This window comes from Eptatretus burgeri, chromosome 8 (genome assembly GCF_056783735.1).
Source record: "Eptatretus burgeri isolate ZD-2024b chromosome 8, Ebu_testis_v1, whole genome shotgun sequence".
Lineage (NCBI taxonomy): Eukaryota > Metazoa > Chordata > Myxini > Myxiniformes > Myxinidae > Eptatretus > Eptatretus burgeri.
Window position 1 is genome coordinate 78,034,291 of NC_140968.1, and position 16,746 is coordinate 78,051,036.

A 16,746-nucleotide genomic window follows, 5' to 3' on the forward strand; every position below is an offset into this window, starting at 1 on the left:
TTCCCCTTTTATGAACACCATTTTTATATACCAATTCCCAAAACCGCTGGGAACACGTCTTTATATGGCAGTTGTAAGCTAGAAACACGTTAATTTCTTTTTTTTGTCGACCGGAAGATGTCATTGGAATACGTCTACATACGTCGATGTGTGTTGGGACTACGTAAAGAATTGGTTCAAAGCACGTCAAACAAGTTAGAAATAAGTTTCGCATAAAAAACACATTACTGTGACGTGTTTCGACTTATGAGTAGCTTATAAGTAGCGTTTGTGGACGTGTGTAAGCGTCCACATATCGTGTGTAAAACTTATCCCCATCGCATGCGGAACGTGTGTCATACGCCAAGTACGTTCAAAAATTTTGAACATGTTTAAAATTTCTTGACGTACTCTACTTACTACGACGTATGATAGCGTACTTTAGCGTTCTACTCACGTATACCAAACTTACTCATACCGTATTTGACGTGCCCCAACGTTTTAGACACATTTTTCTTAGGTCGGCATACGCTGGCAAGATCGCCAAGGTGTGACCGCGATGTTGACACTTCCATTTCTATGGCAGTTATGATTTGAATCGTTGTGCGTCAGCCTTTTAATAGGCTACGTCACGACATCGTCGGCGATGCGTGCAACGCGCTATGCCCAAGTTAGACTATCGTTGGGCATCGGTTGTGTAGGCCGACAACAGGTTCAGCATTCGTTGGTATAAGTTATCTATAACACAACGAAACGTTCTGTGTCCGTTACCAATGCGTTATACATAAGACCAAGTCGCTATGAATACGTCCGAATCTTTAAAAAAAACATAAAAAGTTCAACGTAAGCCAGCGTTTTACATACATTTTAATACGTTGCCATCGCTGGCTAAAACGTCAAGGTGTGACTGGGCCTTTAGAAAGACCTCACATTTGCATTTCAGGAACAATCTGTTTTCTTTGTTATTGTTGTTTTTGGTACTATTTGCTTTCAGGCTGTACCAAACATCTTCTCTGCGGGCTTGAACCTGTTTGACATGATGGACAAACCAAATGAGCACTACAGTGAGTTTTGGAGGGCAGTGCAGGAGATATGGATCAAATTATATGGCTCATCGCTGGCCAACATTGCAGCCATCAATGCAAGTTCACTTTTTCAACTTTTAATCTTTTATTGCTGTTGTTTTTATTATTATTATTAACACCCGCTCTTTGGAGGAAGGGGAATATTAGGGGAAAGTGGGACAAATATAATTTTTCCATGGCTCGTAATCCCCCACCCACCCCCTTATCTCCAGCAGGGATCAGTAAACCACTTGCACTACGCCACTCTGTATACAGGTGAAAATTGTAAGTAGTGTCCCCCCTAGCAGTACCACAGGAGTGGCTGTACCACTCCCCCCCCCTTGACCCTGGCTACCCCCAGCATGTATGCAAAATTAGTATTTAATACTTTCAAAATCTGAATAGCTACACTGCCACCAAATTGACCATTTCTGCAACTTTAATTTTATGACATTTTCTCGAATTAGGCCTCCTTCCAAAAGTGTTTTTTTGGCCAAAAGTGAACTTTTGTAAAATTCACCACCACCCCCTGCCACCTCCTCCCCCCACCCTTCAGAGGAAGAAAATGGCAAAATGGACAGAAAAAAAATTCCTTTCTTTTTCCAAACTTGATGGAATCAGAAAAAACTTGTACAGGTATAACTTCAGGGGATCACATTTATTCCATGCACAAATTTGGCTGATTTAGTTTGATGCCCACACCACTCCTTCCACATATGCCCCACACATGTGATTTCCTGATACTGGACCTACTATCATCTCCTCCCACATTCCCTTGCTCTACTCTGTCTCTCTCCTAGCCTACAATGCTTCCTTTGCTTAATTTTGATATTGTCAATATGTCCCCTCCCCACCATTCATACCTAATAAAAAATATTTGGCCCCTAAAGCACACAGATGACCAAGTGGCTAACCCCCTGTGCTGACGGTGGTGGAGAGGACATCACTGAGCCAAATGTGGCTGTGGATAACGTTTACGAAATATTTAATCCGGTACCTGCACAGTCTACCAAAAGGTTTTGCTGCATGGAAAGAATCCAAAGTTGACAGCAAAATCGACGAGTTTGAGTGGACAATCCTGTCAGACCTCTGTAACCACCTGGAGGCACATGCAGAAAGCATCATTGCGAACGAGACTGGTAAGGGCCGGACATTCCCGAACAGAAGTCAGGGTAGAAGAAATATAGACTCTGGAGCTGTACAAGTGGATGAGGGAAAGATACATACTGAAACTAGAAGGGCATTCAGTAGAGTGCATATCTCCACCATGCAATGCCTGATCCACGAGAACATATCGGGCCCAATGCTATATATCGTTTTTGACCGAATCTCTCAATGGTGAAGAATCACTTGCAAAAATTAAATAATTCTCGTATCCAGATCCGGAGTCAGGTCTTCACCAAAATCGAATTAATTCTTCCTTGTCACACACCCAACGTGTCCACCAAGTTTCATCCGAATCAGTCCACAACTTTTTTTGAGATATCGTGCCATATGTCGTTTTTGTTCCGATCTCTCAATGGTGAAGAATCACTTTAAAAATTATTGTTGTCGGATCCGCATCTTCACCAAAATCTCTGTCCAGGCCGATCTGGATGTGGCTGGTCAGGAGGTTAATATGGAGAAATCTGTGACTATGGCCATTGTCATTGACGGAAGATGAAATGATATGTGCTTGATGCATCTCAGATGTTCAGCCTCGGGGAGCAAACCTGAATGTACTGATATGGCTGCCTCTCATGGAGCTGTCTGTGAAGAAGGATTAAACAACTGGAAACTATATCGATGATTGGTATTTCTCAAAGAACACCTTCTGCCCAAGCTCCAGCACTGGCTTGTGCAAGGATTGGCCAGAATAGTAACTCAACGTAGAATGAATGTGCGAGTACACCATCTTGTCAGGTTGTGGCTCAGGCTACCGAAATATATGCCTATGGCTTTTTCCCGCGCACACACGTGTGATGGCAGGCTTAGAAGGCTGTCTTGGAGATGAGGTGAGGATCCAGTTATGTGTTGAGGAACTGGAACACGAACACCCCAAAGGTGTCTCTCATGCAGATTAAATTACCACCATATTGCTGCACCGAGCAGTTGATGGATGTGGCCTGGTTAAGGAAAATGCAGTACCCCAGCCACAGGGCTTGGTACAGTCTTTCTCAGCTTCAGTCAGGTTGACAGATTTTGCATATCTTTTATCTACCTCTCTTATGCAACCAAAAGCATCAGTATTTTAAGTTATGTAAACTTGCTTTCATACATTTTTGCTTGGGCCCAGATTTATGACATAGCAGGTTTTACCTGCATGATGGTGAGTAAGTAAGTCTACAATCATGGGGTTCTTGTAACTAAATGGTATTTTCATATAGCAGTTGAGCATGCATTCTGATTTAACGTGTGCAAGGCAGGAATAACAGCTTTTATGAATGTCTTTTATTACCCTGCGCACATGAAGCAAAAGCGGGGTTAAGCAATTGGTTCAGGTCAATCTGTCCATCTGTCCTATCAATTTATGATCGAAGAATAACATGTTTTAAATTGAATGTTATAATTTGAACATGAATCGGAAGACAAGTTTGCCGCCTTATCATACTTTGGCTCTGAATTTGTCCCGATTACACATCCGCAGAGAGGAGTGAGATTTTTTACCCTGTCTGCCTGCCTCGCTGTCAAACAAATGTAAGATCATTCCAAACAGGAAACTTACTATTTTTAAGGATTTCATAATGCACACATAAAACAGGCACTAATAATTTGTGTCATGTGCTGGACAGGGCGGTGTAATCGGCGCCACATAAAATGGCGGTAAAACCCGGAATTTATTTATATTCCTTTTACACCTCTTTAAACCTTTTATTTAAATTGAATTATATACTTGAACACTGTAAAGCACAAATCCATTGGGACCATACTCTGTGCAGAGCTTTGGGGCTGCCGAAGCGGTCTCCTTAGCTAATGGACACAATCCTGGATGGGTCGCCACTCCGACACAGGATAAAAGCTAGCTGACACTCATTTGATTCCATCTACACCTCTTTAAACCTTTTATTGAAATTGAATTACATACTTGAACACTGTAGAGCTAGCCTGGTGTTGGCGCAGTGGTTAGGGCAGCGGCTTGGGATCCAAAAGGTCCTGAGTTCAAGCCCCGTTGGACCACTGAATTAATACACCAGGGGGTTGACTCAGCCTGTCATCCTTCCGAGGTTGGCGAAATGAGTACCAGTGTACTGGGCCGGTGTATACCCCGGTTAAAATAGGTGTACCATATCCCTGTGTCGTAAGAGGCGACCAGGGTTGCGTCAGGAAGGGCATCCGGCGTAAAACATGTGCCAAATCACTATGCGGATCATGCGGATGATTCGCTGTGGCGACCCCTAACGGGAGCAGCCGAAAGAAGAAGAAGAAGACTTGAACACTGTAGAGCACAAATCACCTTCTTAATAGTTACAAGAGCCTCCAGTTTTGCAGTACTTGGACATGTTACATAAGGGTGGTGTGTAAGATTGCTTCAATTGCACTAAACTTCCAGATTTTTTTTTTGAACAATCTTTAAAATTATTACTTTATTAAAATTGAAGTACCTGCACTGTATATACTTGAGCACTGCATGGGGTATCATGTTCTGTGAACTCTTTAGATTAATATGGGTGTTCATTAATGTTTACATGACAAGTAATGGAATTGCTTTGCTTTTTAAGTGTATGGTTTTGAATGCGAGTTTAGCGATTGAAGGAGCAGCTGCCCATTTTTCAAAATGCTGATCTTGAAAGTAATGAATTCAACCATTGCTTTTTAATTGATGGGTTTAGTTTGTAGCTGTGGACAACCGAACAAAATGTTTAAATTGTACAAGCAAACCTGCCACTCGGGATTCAAGATTCAAAAAGGAAACAAAGATAATTATACTCAATTATTTGCAGTTTTTATTTTAATTTTTTGGGAAATAATAAAATTTAAATGTACATAACCTTCATTATGTTTACATCACATCTACAGTGCAGTAGTGTTTTATTTATTACTTACAAAATCTAAAGATTTCGTAAGTATATTGATCACTTCCGTCCTCTGTTTCTGTGTTTGTTTGTTTGTTTGTTTGTAGGCACGATAACTCGAGAACGGAAGAAGCCACCAATGTCAAATTACACCACGTGATTCAGGAGGATGATGGCTAGCGCTGATTAGATTTAGGTCAAAATCTGTCAAAGGTCAAGGTCACAGTGAGGTCAAACATCCAAAACATGATAACTCGAGAAAAGTTACCACAGGTATTGTTGACGGAGCGTGAGTTTGGAAGATCGAAGTAAGTTCAGCGGAATTTGTGTCAATTCATCGAGTTACGGCTGTTTAAAAAATATCAGTGTTATAAAATAATATTCAATAATTCCGTAAATTCCTGTGGAGAAATGGATTATTTTTGCTTCGGTCGATGTTATGAGTTCGTTTTAACATCGATTTTAATTTTGTCTTCGGCTTTTGCGATCGCTTAGGACGCTTAACACTCGATTGTCGAAATTCCAATAAAAATCGGATGTTTTGGAGACGTTTTAAGATTGTATAAAAATATTTCACCCACCGCGTCGCAGCACGCTCAAGCAGATGCGTCGTTAAGTCACATAAAGGTTTTGCATGTGCGCGCTGACATCATCGCGCTCGGCCCCCCCAACTCGAAAGGACGCCGGGGCGTCGAGTGTGACCTTTACGTTACGTTAATCCGCGGTAACTCGAGAACGGAAGAAGCTACCAATGTCAAATTACACCACATGACTCAGGAGGGTGATGGCTTGCGCCGATTAGATTTTGGTCAAAATCAGTCAAAGGTCAAGGTCACAGTGAGGTCAAACATCCAAAAAAAGTTATAACTCGAACGGAACAAGCTACCAATGTCAAATTACACCACGTGATTCAGGAGGGTGATGGCTCACGCTGATTAGATTTTGGTCAAAATCGGTCAAAGGTCAAGGTCACAGTGAGATCAAACATTCGATTTTTGATGGTTTGGTACAGAATCATCGTAGAAACTTCTGGTTGGCATCACTACCTTCTCGAGAGACGGCTTTTATTAGACAAGGTCAGAGATCAAGTTGACAATTTCATAAGTACCAGTCTATGACTGCTTGTTACTTACGAAATCTAAAGATTTCGTAAGTATATTGATGACTTCCGTCGTGTGTGTGTGTGTGTGTGTGTGTGTGTGTGTGTGTGTGTGTGTGTGTGTGTGTGTGTGTGTGTGTGTGTGTGTGTGTGTGTGTGTGTGTGTGTGTGTGTGTGTGTGTGTGTGTGTGTGTGTGTGTGTGTGTGTGTGCGCGCGCGCGCGCGCGCGATAACTCGAAAGGAAAAAGCTACCAATGTCAAATTACACCACGTGATCCAGGAGGGTGATGGCTCGTGCTGATTAGATTTTTGTCAAAATCGGTCAAAGGTCAAGGTCAGTGAGGTCAAACATCCAAAACATAACTCGAGAAAAGTTACCACAGGTATTGTTGACGGAGCGTGAGTTTGGAAGATCGAGGTAAGTTTGGCGGAATTTGTGTCAATTCGTCGAGTTATGGCTGTTTTAAAAATTTCAGTGTTATAAAATAATATTAAATAATTCCGTAAATTCCTGTGGCGAAATGGAGTATTTTTGCTTCGGTCGATGTTACGAGTTCGTTTTAACTTCAATTTTAATTTTGTCTTCGGTTTTTGCGATCGCTTATGACACTTAACACTTGGTTGTCGAAATTCTGGTAAAAATCGGATGTTTTGGAGACGTTTTAAGATTGTATAAAAAATATTTCACTCGTCACGTGGTGCAGCGCGCTCGAGCAGAGGTATCGTTGATCACGTAAAGATTTTCCGTGTGCGCGCTGACGGTGTCTTCGATAAAGATGGTGTTTAAAAGTCATTTTTTTATCCCAATAAAGATGATCGTCACATGCCTGACTCACTAAGCCGTCGGATTATGTAAAGATTGTTGGTGGATGGCCGAATATTGCGGTTTTGTAACTGATAAAACAATATTAAATAATTGTGTGGAGAAATGGAGATTTTTGCTTCGGTCGACGTTACGATTTTTGATGGTTTGGTACAGAATCATCGTAGAAACTTCTGGTTTGCTTCGTTACCTTCTCTGGAGACAGCTTTTTTTAGACAAGGTCAGAGGTCAAGTTGACGATTTCGTAAGTACCAGTCTATGACTGCTTGTTTGTTTGTTTGCAGGCACGATAACTCGAGAACGGGAGAACCAATGTCAAATTGCACCACGTGATTCAGGAGGGTGATGGCTAGCGCTGATTCGATTTTGGTCAAAATCCGTCAAAGGTCAAGGTCACAGTGAGGTCAAACATCCAAAACATGATAACTCGAGAAAAGTTACCACAAGTATTGTTGACGGAGCGTGAGTTTGGAAGATCGAGGTAAGTTCAGCGGAATTTGTGTCAATTCTTCGAGTTACGGCTGTTTTCAAAATTTCGGTGTTCGTGCCCATGGCGCAGAACGCCTTGCCTAGTTATAGGCCGCGTTGTGTTTCTCGATAAAGATGGTGTTTAAAAGTCATTTTTCATCCCAATAAAGCTTATCGTCGCATGCCTGACTCGCAAAGCCGTCGGATGGTGTAAAGATTGTTTGTGGATGGCAGAATATTACAGTTTTATGACTTTGATAAAATAATGTTAAATAATTCCGTAAATTCCTGTGTAGAAATGGAGTATTTTTGCTTCGGTCGACGTTACGAGTTCGTTTTAATTTCAATTTTAATTTTGTCTTCGGTTTTTGCGATCGCTTAGGACGCTTAATACCCGGTTGTCGAAATTCTGGTAAAAATCGGATGTTTTGGAGACGTTTTAAGACTGTATAAAAATATTTCACCCGCCGCGTCACGGCTCGTCACGTGGCGCAGCGCGCTCGAGCAGACGCGTCAATGAGTCGCGTAAAGGTTTTGCGTGTGCGCGCTGACGTCATTGCGCTCGCCCCGGCGTCCTTTCGAGTTGGGGGGGCCGTCGAGTGTGACCTTTACGTTACGTTAATCCACGGTAACTCGAGAACGGAAGAAGCTACAAATGTCAAATTACACCTCGTGATTCAGGAGGGTGATGGCTAGCGCTGATTAGATTTTGGTCAAAATCGGTCAAAGGTCAAGGTCACAGTGAGGTCAAACATTCGATTTTTGATGGTTTGGTACAGATCGTCGTAGAAACTTCTAGTTTGCGTCGCTACCTTCTCCAGAGACAGCTTTTATTAGACAAGGTCAGAGGTCAAGTTGACGATTTCATAAGTACCAGTCTATGACTGCTTGTTTATTTATTTGTTATTATTTTTACTTTATGGGAGTGAGGCTCATGTAAAAGAAGGAAGTGTTGAGATGTCCATTGTTTCCGAACGTCCTAGTTATTGACGTAACCTAATCTTATTGTTGCATTTTCGTATCTGCAAAGACGTATCCATGACATTACTAATACTAAGCTGAGTAAAATGTTTATTTTGTTAATGCTGGACAAAACTTTCACTCTGTTATCATAATCTAGTTTGGGAGCTCAAAGTTTTATTTCCTAAGGCTGCTTTTTCACAAGTTAGATGTGAGGAAATGTGGCACAGAATGATTGATTAAACAGTACATGATCAACTTTGCCTCCAAATCAAACCTGCCAACCTTGGAATGAAGAAAAGATTGGATGCCTTGCACAGCTTTACCTTGGGGCAGGTTGTTGGCCTTGCACGCCTTCGTCACCACGTGGCTTTGAGCCTTTTATCCACATCTCTGTTCATTCATCCTCCTTTCCGTTTTCCTCTCACTATAACAGACTTCACGATTCTGTTCCTCCATGCCTTTTTTGTTTTTTTCCCCCCTTTTAAAAAGACTGCAATGTATTTTTGTATACTCATCGACCTTATTTTTCTTCTTTGCCTGCCATCCCTCTCAACATACTGTTGTTCCACTATGCGCTCTTCTACGGTTTCCCACCGTTCCTCTATCCTAACCTCACCTTCTGTTGAGATCTTCTATGATGCTCTCATCTGTATAAAAAGCCGAACTTCTCGGCCTCTTAAAGCTGTGTCACAATACTTCTTGAACTTTGCGTGTGAAGTTTGTAGACAGCCTGTGTTGTTATTATTATTTTTTTCTCATTTCTTTCGTCGACTGTGCAGCTTTTATTTGGAAACGGTCAGTATTTTCTAAATTTACATTCCAAGTGGATATCAAATCTAATTGTTCATTAAGCCATGTGAGATTACTTACGTGGCAATACTTTGCTTGTATTACTTTAAAAAATAAACGTGCCAGATTATGTAACGGTTGCTGCTTTCATGCCTTTGCCACAATTCCACTGATTATAGTACTTAAGCATTCTTGTTCTTGAACAAAATAAAAGTTCCTTTCATTTCAGGGTTCAAGTCCAGCAGGTGGCTGCCTCCTTGCCCTCTGTAGTGACTACCGGATCATGGCCAACAACCCACATTTTACAATAGGTTTGAACGAGACCCGCCTTGGAATTGTGGCTCCATTTTGGTATGACATTTTACAATGGCGGGTTCACCACCCACCACCATGCCTTCACCTCTTTGTCATGGCTCTCGTCTTTCGTCTCCATGTTCACCACCCATCAGCAATGACCAAAGTAACCAGAGCTTATTCCACTGAGCTTAAAATAAGTGTTTCTTACGTGAAACAACCCATCAACTGGAGATCTCATGAGATTTATAAGTAATCGGACACTTTATTTGATATGCTCCACTGCAGTATCGGATAAGTGGTTATTTTTGTTTGTATTCGCTATTTGCTATTGTGATTTTTTTTTTTTTAAGGTGTGGTTTATTTGTTGTGCTTAAGGTTGTAGTACTTGATTAATGGGTAATTATGTTGTCTAAGCCCTGGTTGTATTTGCGGTTAGTCGAGCGATCGTTAGGTCCGTTGTAATTTTTTTGAGCTTGGGATTGGACGAGGTCGGCAATGCAGGTAAAGAATGGGAGTTGAAAAGATGGTTTGAGAAACAAGTTAATAGTGAGCGAGTCAATTGGGGAAACGGAGAAGTTTTTTCTTTTTTTTTTTCTTTGTTAAGCTTATCTTTGTTGTGCCATTAGGCACATAAGGGTGCCAAGGCGGTTTCGTTGGCTCGGGGTTACAATCCTGGAAGTGTTTTCCACTCCAACGCAGAATACTCGACAGAGTGCAGGATTTTGGAATTTGGCAATGGTGCCGGGGATAGCTTGCTTACTCTTCGCAAAGGACACCGTGGGATTTATATCGTTCAGCAACAAATACGTGCAGGCAGGACACCCAGTTTAATGTCCATGTTAGAAAAATATACGAGATGTTAGTTTGGGATCAGATGGGAACCGTTTTGATAAGTTTAAATGAATTAAAGGTAGTCAGCATGGATTTATTAAAGAAGGTCTTGTTGAACAAAAATGGTGGGGTGGAGTGGGGGTGATGAAATGCAGGAGCAGAACATTTGCAGATGCAGTTTGACATTGCGAAATGTGATTTTTGTCTACTTTTGTACACAAAATGTAGGCTCATGGAAGAGCAAGATGCCAGATGGTGTAAAGCAATGCACTGAATTTGGGGCAATGGGACTACACAGTAATGCAACAGAGATAAATGCACACGAGGAGACGAGTTAAAGAAACACAGCAACCTTCAAATAGATGGGGAGAGGTTTGGGATTGTAGATGACCAGAAGTGATGGTGTTTCACCAACTTTGTGATATCGCTTGTGTGCAGGTTCAAAGATACACTTTTGAATACGGTTGGCAAACGGACAACAGAGATCTCGCTGAATCTAGGAGCCTTATATTCTCCGACTGAAGCTCTGTCATTGCACCTTGTAGATAGGCTGGTCCCAGAGACACAATTGTTGTCGGCAGCGACTGAGGAGATGGGTCGCTGGTTACAGGTTCCAGGTAATGTTAACTGCTAATGTATTATTTGTAGCTAAATATGTCAACTTAACTACCTTTGCACCAGTTACGATTTGTGTTTAGCCCATTCGCGATGCTGCCTGATGGAAGGATTGATTGGTGTGCTCGCAGATCATGCTCGACAGATCACCAAGTCCATGATTAGAAAGAGTACTCTAGAAGGGTTGCTGAACCAGAGAGAAGCTGACATCAAGAACTTTGTAGAATTCATCTCGAGGGACTCTATCCAGAAATCATTGCAGTTTTACGCGCAGAGCCTGCAAAAGCAAAAGCAGTAAGAGGTCTGTTCCTATTTTGATTATCTTGGAGTAAACATCCCCACAATTCTGCTGTTGTCATAATTTAGTTCTTTGCAGCATTGTATTTTGAAAGACTTGCTGTGTACAGAAGTTTGCTTTCATGAAAATTCACTGTACTGTTGTGAAGAATCAGAATGATATTGAATTTGCTGCGTCTGTGTAATCCAAGTTATTTTGAAACATTTGTCAAACCCAGAAAAGATGGTGCACAATCACACCACTGGTCTATTTCAACCTTGAATTGCTATTTCATTACAAAATCGTGGTTCAGAAAGTACAATAGAGTATTACAGTTCAATATATTGTGATTGTATCTCAATTTTTCTTTAGATTTGAAATAAATATGCTTGGTTTTGCAAACATCTCCTGGTTTTAAGTTTCCATATAGATATGAATTGCCATATACAGCGACTGGCAAGATTGCCTAGACTCCAGACTAGAGGTGCACGTGCTCACCTCTCAGCTTTCTAATCTGGGTTTGAATCCTGACCCAGCTATAAACTGCAATCCCAGTGTATCACAGGCGAGTGATTCATTAATGTGTGTACCGTCCCTCAGATGGACGTTAAACGTTTGTCCCGTCTGCCAGCTTTTGTTGAATGTTAAAGATCCTATGGTGTCCTTAATGAAGAGAATGCGAGCTATCACCGCCACTATGAACAAATTACCAATTCCTGCCCTAACCAGCAGTGGCACAGCCGCACCCTTAGCCAATGTTACCCCACAGCCTTGTGCTCCTTACAAACGAAGAAGGCTGTGTACGGATTACTGTCCGACCCAGGTGAAGATAGCTGAGGGTTCCTTTCTTCAATGATGGAATTAGAGTTGCATTGGTTCGAGTAAAGCAGTAACTATGCAGTTTAAAGGACTAGTGTTATGGGGTAAAGGGTATTGTACCTGAGAATTGACCTTTCCCCATGGTGTTCTGCCTGAAGCTAGGTTCAATGCTGCCAAAGCAGTCCCACAGCAAGGATGGTCAGTGTCAAATTTGGAAATCGGTCAGAGTGCCTGCGATAACTTGTTTGCTCTTCACAAAAGACACCATGGCATTTTTAACATCCACCAATTAATGCTGGCAGACAGGACACCCAGGTTGACGTCCATCTGAGGGACGGCGCACACATTGATTAATCGCCCTGCTTGTGAAACACTGGGATGACAGTTTATAGCTGGCTCGGGATTCAAACCCAGGCTGGACCGCTTAGAGGTGCGTGTATGTATAGTATCTCTAAGCCATCCTGTCAACCCTCTTCAAACTTCAACTCCTTGTCATCTCTTCCAGCATCCATCTCATGTTTTACACAGCAGAGAACAGCTCCTTCCCTTGTGCATAAGTTCCACAAAAGGCAAGCTGTAGTTCCTCTCAATCAATTGCCTCAAGGCTTTGGAACAAACTCCCAATTTCAATGACAAATATAATGACAGTTGAATCGTGCAAAAAGTATCTGAAGACTGATACCCTTCTGGGTAGCTGTTTTTCATTCTCCCAGACTTTGAAAGCAACCTGCTGCGAGGATGATTTTGTTGGACCCACGACTTTAATTGGTACATCCATGGTTTCCAAGGAGCAGGCTGATGCTGTGGCAATACCCATCCCCAAGATGGAGGACGAGTCCATTAAACTCATTCAGTCTTTTCATCAGAGCGTGCAGGCTCGGTTCCGCCTGAAAGACATCGACGTGTCAAAGAGGCCCGGGCATGCTTGTTGCGTGACACCCATGCTGATAAACTTGCACGCTTATCTTGCAATGGAATGCACGTGTCAATGGCAATAAAAAAGTAGTTGATGTGAAGTACAAGTTCAACAAGAAGCTGTTCAAGCGGTATACACGTAATGCTGATGTCTGGTTAAATGATGATGCTGTACCCTTTGCCACAACCTGGGCAGGTGCTGAGAGCCGTGCATGAATGTCGCGGAGTTGGTGAACGACCCTTTGGTCTGACCACTATCATCATCATTATCTAGAGCATCGGTTCTGCAAAAGCAAGCAAGTTTTGTGGCTTGAGTTACAATCCTGGATGGTTGCCATTCTGTCACGGGAAGCCAGGACTGGAATTTGGAATTTGGCCAAAGTGCCGGCAGCTTGCCAACTCTTCACGAAGAACATCGTGGGATCTTTTATCGTACACCAACTAATGATTGCAGACTAGATATCCAGTATAACGTCCATCCGAGGGATGGCACACACAGGAATGATAGTTTATAGTCTGATCGTGGTTCGAACCAAGGCGAGACAGCTCAGATTTGAGTGTGTGTACCTCTAGGGATAGGCTTAGGGTCTCAGCCATCCTGCTGGCTTGGTCTGACTGTTAGCATTTCAAAAACAAAGCTCATGCTAGCTCGAAGAGAAGCTACTGAGGATGAGACAAAGTCCTCCCCCCACCCAATCCCCTAACTGCACACACAATTTCGATGAAGCTTTACCACAACGTACCAAAGTTCACAGCATTTAAAAAAAAAAATCCAAATATTTACTTTCTTCTCCGTTACGTATTTTGTAGGTCATCCACACCTACCAGGGTTTTCTTATCCAGCCACCACGACCACCAGGTGAGCACCCAGGGATATTACCTCTATTTTTTATTTGTTATGTGAGCAACATTTTCACAATTTTTATTCTTAATCTTATCTCAGGCTTTCATAGAGGAGCTCGTATTACACACATTTCACTGGGAGGATGGGGCTGACAGGATGGCTTCGAAGTACGCATACTCGTTTCAAGCTGTCGAGCCTGGGTTTGAATCCCGACCTAGTTATAAACTGTCATCCTGGTGTTTCATCGGTAGGATTATTCATCGAAGTGTGTGCCGTCCCTCAGATGGACGTTAAGCTGGTGTTCCATCTGCCACCATTCATTGGTGAACAATAAAGATCCCACGGTGTCTGGTATTTTACTGTGTACGTGTTACCCTCAGGGAGAGAGCAAGACATTGTGGGAACTTTACCGTGTGCATGTATGTATGGTGTCCTTCACGAAGAGTAAGCGAGCTATCGCCGGCACCATAGCCAAGTTCCAGATTCCTGCCATAACCAGCAGAGGCATTGAATCAGCAGCACAGCAGCACCCTCAGCCAATGATGCTACCTCACGGCCTTGTGCTGCATCTGAACAAAGAAAACTGGGAGGATGGAGACCGGTGTTTTTGCCTTGGATGGCATTAAAGGGCTGAGTGGGGAAAAAGAACATGACATTTGAGATTTGGACCCCACTTAAAGGATTACAAGCGATGTTCTCGGAAGGGAACACCACATGTTCCACGTCGATTTATCTGGATTGTTTTGAACATTACACAATGCTATTCTGCTCGTCACAATGTATGCCGAAAGGGTTGGCTCTGCTTTTTGAGTTGTCAAACTCATACCTGCATAATTAGATCACAGGAATGTAGATGACCTCATAAGGGGCATTTGCATCATTATTTCCGGAATATTTCGCCTTTCAAACACTGGAATGCCGATTAGATGTTTTATTTACTTTTGCCAAAAGCAAAACATTGTCTGATTTTTGAATAAGAAATGTGTTTTTATATAGTTGTACGGTGCACACTCGTCTGCTAGCCAAGACATAGCTGGCTATTCCTCTTCTTTTTGGTGGTTATTTTACCTCAACGAACCCATAAAACAGATGGTCGACATTCGATGAAGGTAAGTATACACATCCATCAAGAGGACTTTGGGTCCCTCCCTCCCATCATGCCTGCGTCACTGAAGTTGGTGAATCATTTCATACGTAATACCATCTCTTCCTTCCACTTTGCCTTTACTCATCACTTACCTACATGACTCAAAGCCAACATGCAAAACCCATGATTGTGTTAACCAGACCGCTGTATGTCCGTACGTACGTACACTGCATTTTTATGTTTATGATGTATGTAATGGTGACAATTTTCACGAATCCTAACCCTGATCTCCATGCTGCAATCTCATACAAAACTTATTTCCTTTCTCTACGCACTTCACTTCCCTTTCTCATTCGTAACGTTTCGTTTTTTATTATTATTATTATTATTATTATTATTATTATTATCATTTTTATATCCTCGTGGAGGATCTCTAAGTCTTTTTTTTTTTTTTTTTGTACACCTTGGTCGAGGCTCGTATGAGAGCTAACACACAACTCACAGCAAGGAGGCATGAGACAAGAGGGGCGGGAGTGGAAGGGACAAAACAGTGGGGAACAGACACATTAGGTGAACTGTGGAAGGGAGAGGGATGGGGATGGGACGGGGAACATGGCGAAGAGAAGATGGACATTTCAGGGACTTTCAGGAAGGAAAGCAGGAGAAATGAAGGAAGTGGGCTTGGGTGGATTATCGGGGGTAGAAAAGATCGAGGATTTGGATGGGGGAAGATAAGAGGTGGTGGTGAACAGCTGTTTTGAAAGCCTGGAGGGAAGAGTGGGAAAGAAAAGAGTGAGGAAGTTTATTCCAAAGGCGGGAAAAAGAGGAATGAAAGAGTGAAGATGAGCAGTGATTCGTGATTTTGGTAGTTTTACCAGAAGGGGGTTGTTGGCGGACCTTGAGCGCCCTGTGGAAATGTGGTGGGGACAAATCGCAGAGAGAGCAGGGGGGGCAAGGCTGGAGAGGAGTCAGTAGAAGACAAAAAGACCACCGACCAACCTGCGGTGATTGAGTGAGAGGCCCAAAGACTCAGCTTCATTGCGGGAGATGCCGATGATCTTAAATGCCCTGGTTTCGACAGCGTGAAGCCGAGAAAGGTGGGAGGCAGGAGCACCAGCCCAGAGGGGAGAGCAGTACTCCATCAGGCTACGGACAAAAGCTTTGTAAGTGGTCAGGAGCTCAAGAGGGCCGAGGAAGGACTTAGCACGACGGAGGATTCCCAGTCGGCGACTGGCTTTTGAGGCCAGGTTGGAAATGTGACTTTCCCAGGAAAGGTCATGGCAGATAGTGAGACCTAGAAGATTGAAAGAAAAGACTTCTTCCAGAGGATTGTTGAGAAAGTGGATGGGGGGTTTTTTAAACGGTCCTTTCGAAGAGACATAGTGAGAGTGTGAGATTTGTCTGGATTGAAAGACATGTTCCACGTGTTGGACCAGTTTGTGATTTTATCCAGATCTGCAGTGAGTGAAGAAGCTGCTGCTTGCCGGTCTGAGGGATGACAGATGGTACGGCAGAGGGTGGAGTCGTCGGCAAAGAGAAATAGAGGATTTTCCAGAGTCCGAGAGATCATACTTCGATCCGAGATCCGAGAGATCATACTTACTCACGTTGTTGTTCTTGTGGACTTTTTTGTTTCACAGCCTACAGTTTTCATCAACACTTCCTCAAACTTGGCGTATATATGTAAAAATACCCTGCACAGATTTTGAAAATTCCTCCTAGAAAAAAAGTTATGACGTCAAAATATCTCCGCTAATGGAAATCGCCTAAAAAATTATCTCTGAAACTAGGCAAGCTTTTTGAATTCTGTTTGCGGGAATCGAACAGGGCATTAGCACAGATGAATTACCGCACATATGATACATCACTATGACGTCATATCAA

The 16,746-nt window shown here is 42.6% G+C and overlaps 1 protein-coding gene across 3 annotated transcripts in view; it reads left to right on the forward strand.

The window, feature by feature from the left end:
• The window catches only part of ECI1 (enoyl-CoA delta isomerase 1), a 32,285-nt gene extending 20,686 nt beyond the window's left edge, over positions 1–11,599 (forward strand). For 2 of the 3 annotated variants that reach the window (XM_085892705.1, XM_085892706.1), the window contains exons 4-7: positions 974–1,120; positions 9,407–9,528; positions 10,744–10,922; positions 11,052–11,599. In XM_085892705.1, the coding sequence (XP_085748831.1) occupies positions 974–1,120; positions 9,407–9,528; positions 10,744–10,922; positions 11,052–11,218 (615 nt within the window). In that variant the 3' untranslated portion in view covers positions 11,219–11,599. The remainder of the gene's footprint in view (positions 1–973; positions 1,121–9,406; positions 9,529–10,743; positions 10,923–11,051) is intronic. The other variant, XM_085892707.1, reaches the window with a different exon arrangement.
• Positions 11,600–16,746: the final 5,147 nt, after the last annotated feature.